At 39.5% G+C, this 6,210-nt stretch overlaps 1 protein-coding gene across 1 annotated transcript; it reads left to right on the top strand.

Annotated features, from left to right (window-relative positions):
- Positions 1-2,022: 2,022 nt before the first annotated feature.
- Positions 2,023-5,980, top strand: LOC542076 (fertilization independent endosperm 2). The gene is made up of 13 exons (NM_001111712.1): positions 2,023-2,604; positions 3,038-3,103; positions 3,193-3,318; positions 3,722-3,802; positions 3,896-3,988; positions 4,233-4,308; positions 4,381-4,460; positions 4,557-4,628; positions 4,797-4,856; positions 5,014-5,110; positions 5,371-5,434; positions 5,523-5,582; positions 5,751-5,980. Exons 1-13 carry the CDS (start codon positions 2,416-2,418, stop codon positions 5,824-5,826), a joined length of 1,140 nt encoding a protein of 379 aa, NP_001105182.1. The 5' UTR covers positions 2,023-2,415; the 3' UTR covers positions 5,827-5,980.
- Positions 5,981-6,210: the final 230 nt, after the last annotated feature.

Below are 6,210 nucleotides of genomic sequence, written 5' to 3'. Positions count from 1 at the left end.
ATAAGGGTCCATGTAACATACATATATTTCTTGTTTTTATGGTAAAGGAGTGTATAAACTATAAAGGTTGTTGCTTAGAAGCAAGATTTTAATAACATCAGTTTTATATTAACCTTAAGTCCCTATCCAATATCTGTATTTTATTTCTAAGTACCTGGTACAAACACAAATACACACATTTAAGCACACATACTCACTTGTTATGAGCACACACGTAAACCCTACTCCTACTAGCACCTTCAAAAGACAAAACAGATAGATCTTGTTGACAAAGTATATTTATGGTATAAACTATAGACCATGAATGTATGGTGTAATGCTATAGTATATTGTTAGACTTGTGTACATATATATTATTTATACTTAACTCACAAACTTAATAAGTCAGCTCGAACTTATAAACGACCCGAGTCGAACTGGCCTTATGGCTCGTTAAGATAACAAGTCAAACCAAGCCGAGCTGACTCATTATCCAAATCTACACTTATATAAACAAAACATGATTTCAAATTAAGATTGGTACAAAAGTGTTCTGTTTTATTCAATTAAACCCTACACTATACTCCTTATGTCAACATTAGTTGATGCTACGACAAAGCAATGAGCATTTTATGGATTAGTTGATGCTACGACAAAGTATATTGTTAGACTTGGTAGATTCTATCTATTGTTAGCACCAAACTAACCACAAAATAACAATCCCTATAACTATAGGTGGAGGTGATGTAAAATTAAGGGAGGGGCAATTGTATATGGTAGTATCATAGATATCATAGATATCAAACCTTCTCAACTTAGAGCTATGTCTACATAGTTCTAGTCCTATGAAGCATCAACCATTTTCTTATACTAAACTAAATATTTTTAGAGGAAGGGGTGGATCCTTACTTTCATCTCCATGAGCTTCCACCCCTTCCTATGAGCTTATCCATCGGCTAAAAGTTCCTCATTGCTAGAGCTTACCCGTTATTATCCCATGCCATCTGACTTTTGTATGTACTATTATCTTTGAAGTCGTAGGCATGTGGTAAATTCCTACCTCAAGAGTTAAGATCCATTAATCCTCCAACACACCCTTACGACCCAAACCATAACACCTAAATCCAATTTCAACATATTTTAGGTGACATGGGTATATGTGATATTAGTTACTTAATCTAGCAAGCCCTATCAATGATCTTTAGTCAGAAAATGGTTGATATGTTTTTAGTGGTTGTATTAATTGAAGAGGCACATAGAGCAAGTTTTTAGTCGTTGTATTCTAAACAATGATTGATGTGTATAATTTTAATAAATTCATTGTTGCATCTTGTGTTTCATACGTTTGAAATGCTTTGTGCCTAATCTATATGGACGAAGAAGTAAATCCTTCTAAACTTTCCCTTCCCTGCAATCTTTTTAAACACACTCTAAACCCCAAATATCTAATCCTAACCTCTAAATCTGATTTAAAGTTTCTAATCTAGTCCATTTGTAGTGCTTTTATATTTAGTCCATTTGCCTTATGTGCCTCTTGTGTATAAATAGCATAGAGTTCTGTATAATAGTCAACAAGTTTTGCCTTTTGTTGTCGGATCCATTTTCAATCCTTTTGTCTAGTTCACCTATTGTTGTTGTGAAAATAAATATGTCACACATTTTTTACTTCCCCCTATACCACTTACTCCATCATGGACTAATGATCTTCAAGGTATGTATGCTCAGTTTAGATCCAAGTCTCCACATACTCCATCTTAAGTCCAAGTCTCTACTTTAAGGTATGTAATCTTAAAACTTTGACGTATTGTAATTCTATAAGGAGCAAATCTGAAAATTAAATAAGGAAAAACTGGTAAAGGCATGTTTGGAAATCGGAACGCAGACATTTTGTTGTTCCTATGTTTTTCTTTAAATAAACTCATTCGTGTAAAATTTCTTCAAAATTCCTCTCCTTCGAACAGATCCTTTTGCCCCCGGACCCCTTTCCTACGCTTGCCCAAACCCACAAAACCCTCGCCGTCGCGCCGCGCGATTGCCTCTCCGGCCGCCGCGAGCCCGCGACACTAGTAACGGTCTACACCACTAGAATGACTGAAGAATTGAATTCCAGCAAATTCAAGCTTTTGTTTTAGCCAAGATTTGAGATTCGATTTGAAGTGTGGAAGTCCTTACAATTTGCCAATCCTATATTTGATCTCTGCTGTGCTGCGTTAAATCCCTAAACTTCACAGCGCGGCGCCGGCCCAGCCACGCCGGAAGAAGTCGCCGCGTGAGGTCAGTGTCCCCGTTGCTGCCGCCTCTAACCCGAAGCCTAGGCCGCTGCCGGTGCATAACAAGGAGAATCAGGCGGAGGGGAAAGTAGCAGAGGAGGGGGCAGCAACTGAGGAGGGGGAGAAGTACCGGGCGGAACCGGAAATCTTGCCGCTGCCGCCGGCCATGGCGAAGCTGGGCCCGGGGCAGGGGCTCGGGTGCGAGGCGGCGGAGGGGTCGCTCGTGCCCAGCCGGAAGCGGGAGTACAAGCCCTGCGGCAAGCACACTGAGGGGAAGCGCCCGCTATATGCTATCGGGTTCAACTTCATGGACGCGCGCTACTACGACGTCTTCGCCACCGTCGGCGGCAACCGCGTAAGCCATCGACTGCTCTCTCTTGTCGTCCTTTTTTTGTTTCTTACTGAGGTTTGGGGAGTTCTTGTTGATTAATGGCAAGGTAAAACTACGTTGTTTTTTTTTGTGATTTTGGTGGTCGGTTTTAGGAAGCGGGTCGCTTTTGATTCAAATTTGATCTAAAGCTGAGGCATTCGGTTGTTTTTATTGGGGACTTGAGGTCTGTAATGTTCCGACTATTGTGATTTGTTTTGCCGAAACATGGAGTTTGCTAGTTCATTTGATGAAAAGCTGCAACCTTTGACAAAGAATCTGTATCACTTGGGAAAGTATAGTGAGGTGTGGGGGATCAGATAGTACCAATATTACTTTGACTATGATTATAAGATAATCTTTTAATGTCCTTTGTAACGACCATGCTGCTTTTCGCTTATCTTGCCTATTGATCTTGCAGGTGACAACTTACCGCTGCCTTGAGAATGGTAGTTTCGCTCTTCTACAAGCTTACGTTGATGAGGATGTAAGAAAGACAATGCTCAATGCTTTTGCTTGCTGATTTAATATTGATAATATTCTTTCTCTAATTCTTGTGACGCCTATTTACCTCAGAAGGATGAGTCGTTCTATACTCTAAGCTGGGCTCGTGACCATGTTGATGGCTCACCACTGCTGGTGGCAGCAGGAAGCAATGGGATCATTCGGGTCATCAATTGTGCTACAGAAAAGTTAGCTAAGGTAATCTACCCTTATATTTGTATGTGTTCCTATGGTAAACTTGAATGAAGCCTTATTTGCATAATTCAATATTTCAGTTGTTTATTTGACATATATCACTTTATTTATGATATCTGATCCAGAAGGTCTTTTGGATTTGCTTTAGTTAAGGAATGGTGCTTGCTACGCATTAATACCATAAGCAAACTGTACCTTTTGCTCACAGAATATTGTTAATTTTGACTACTTCAGTATGTCCGTTGTAGTAAAAACAAATCAACTTGGTGTATCTATTTTTGCCTTGCTTATACATAGCCAGGACCAGGAGATTGGGCATGTGGCATGTCAATAAATACTATCCTATACCATTTGATAGGACACGCACTGTGTCTTATTTGGTAGCTCTGTTTACGTGATTCTGCAGAGCTTTGTTGGCCATGGCGACTCAATAAATGAGATAAGAACTCAACCGTTGAAGCCTTCGCTCATCATTTCTGCAAGCAAGGTTATGCGATAGTCTGTTCTTAGGTTCATGTACCTTTTTATTTTTATAATCTTTCTGAATTTTGACACCATTTCATATGGCATTATCTAATAGGATGAATCTGTTAGGCTATGGAATGTCCATACAGGGATCTGTATCTTGATATTTGCTGGAGCTGGAGGTCATCGCAATGAAGTATTGAGTGTTGTAAGTAGTGCCTGCTATTATGACATTGTGCCCTTCAAAAAAAACATTATTATGACATTATTTTTAGAACATTACTAGGTTAAGGTGCCTTTAATATGGCGCACTCTTTCAGCTCCTGATATTACCATTTGTTATTGAGCGTTACATCAGAGATAAAATAAGGCTACCTAATGACTGCTACTGCTTTTGTACTTTGATTACATTAGTCATAAATGTACTGATGAATACATTATTTTGTCTTAAGGACTTCCATCCTAGTGATATTGAACGTTTTGCAAGTTGTGGCATGGACAACACTGTGAAAATCTGGTCAATGAAAGGTTAGAAAGCTACTTCAAAGTTGCTTCATATTTGCATGTTGCGTGTCATTGAGTTCACCAATGTTGTCGCAGAATTTTGGCTATATGTTGACAAATCATATTCATGGACTGACCTTCCATCAAAGTTTCCAACAAAATATGTCCAGTTTCCAGTATGTTTTCACAATTGTCTTATATCCATTATCTTGCAAAGTCCTGTTGGTGTCTAATCCTCATGCCATCAGACTGACCTGTTTCTTTTGTTTCAGGTCTTGATTGCTGCAGTACACTCTAACTATGTTGATTGTACAAGATGGCTTGGTGACTTCATCCTATCAAAGGTGAAATTTCTGATTCGTTTAAATGGATACAAATTTCTGTAGCACGGTTGTCACTCTTTTGTGGGTTTGACATGCCACTGTCTGGTTCATCTATTGCTGTACCGTGCAAGTGTTCAGTTTTTTCAATCTTTTTTCTCAGTGCTTAATGAGGGGAGATTCTATTTGCAGAGTGTTGACAATGAAATTGTGCTTTGGGAACCGAAGACAAAAGAACAGAGTCCTGGGGAGGTAATTCAGTTTAACTTTCCCAGAATTGTATTCCTATTATAATGCCATATATTTACGCACAGTTGTAAACTATTTCCAGATCCTTAGATTTCAAGGTACTGGCTGCCAATATTAAATATGTTCCACTGAAGTAATATGATTTTCTGTTGCCTCATAGGGAAGCATCGATATCCTTCAGAAGTATCCTGTCCCAGAATGTGACATTTGGTTTATCAAATTTTCATGTGATTTTCACTTCAATCAGTTGGCGATAGGTAATATCTCTCATCAGGATTGTTTCTGGTAGAAGTTTTATTTAAGATTTTGTTTGCTCTGTAAAATTTCACACACGTACGCGCACCCCCACCCACCTGCACGCGTGCGTACACACACACGCACACATATATATGACTTTTTTCCCCATACAAATATTTGCTGTGTCAGATATCAGCAAATAAATTCGTATGTTTGATTATATTTAGAGATATAGGAAAAGTTGAGTGCTCTAATACCCACCATCAACTACTTCAAACAGGCAACCGTGAAGGCAAAATCTACGTGTGGGAAGTACAGTCCAGCCCTCCTGTCCTCATTGCTCGGTACTTTTCACTGCAAGAGTTTCAGTTATTCTTGTCTCCCACTTGTATCGTCGCATGCTTCTGGATGCCAATGCTTCATCATTTTCAGGCTGTATAATCAGCAGTGTAAATCGCCGATAAGACAAACTGCAGTGTCCTTCGATGGAAGGTACCTCACTCTAATCCATGCTCAATTTGGTGTACTGTCTATTCTAGCATTTGCTTTTTTCTTGGTTCTGCTTGAGAAATTCTCGATTGCATGTCATATGCTGGTGCATTTTCTTTTTTCTGTTTCTGTGGTGGATTGGTAAAATGCGACGATGCCTTCCTTATCTAGCACAATCCTTGGAGCTGGTGAAGACGGCACCATCTGGCGGTGGGATGAAGTGGACCATCCGAGCTCCAGAAACTGAAGAAGTGTTGCCGCTCAATGCTGGACTGATGGTTACGCTCGGTTGGGGTTGCGATGGTTGAATCCGTTGGTGGAAAGTGCCACCTGGTGTTTTTTCTAGTCAAAATGGTTGGTGTTAACAGAATATTGAATGCTTCGAATGTTGAAAGTTGGGATGCTTGTGCTGGTACTCTGCTCCGTGGACGAGTGAACTTAGGTGCCGTTTGGTTCACATATTTGTAACGTAATGGGTAACAGATAACGTTAAATCATGTTTGTTTTATTTCAACCGTAATCAGATACCACATTAAAATTTGATACCAGACTATTCAAATTTGTTACCGCCAGTAATCGAGCGCAAACCATTACCATTTGCGTTACATTTTTTGAACCAAACAGCACCTTA

This window comes from Zea mays, chromosome 10, assembly GCF_902167145.1.
Source record: "Zea mays cultivar B73 chromosome 10, Zm-B73-REFERENCE-NAM-5.0, whole genome shotgun sequence".
Classification (NCBI taxonomy): Eukaryota; Viridiplantae; Streptophyta; class Magnoliopsida; order Poales; family Poaceae; genus Zea; species Zea mays.
This window is presented reverse-complemented; position numbering and strand designations above follow the sequence as displayed.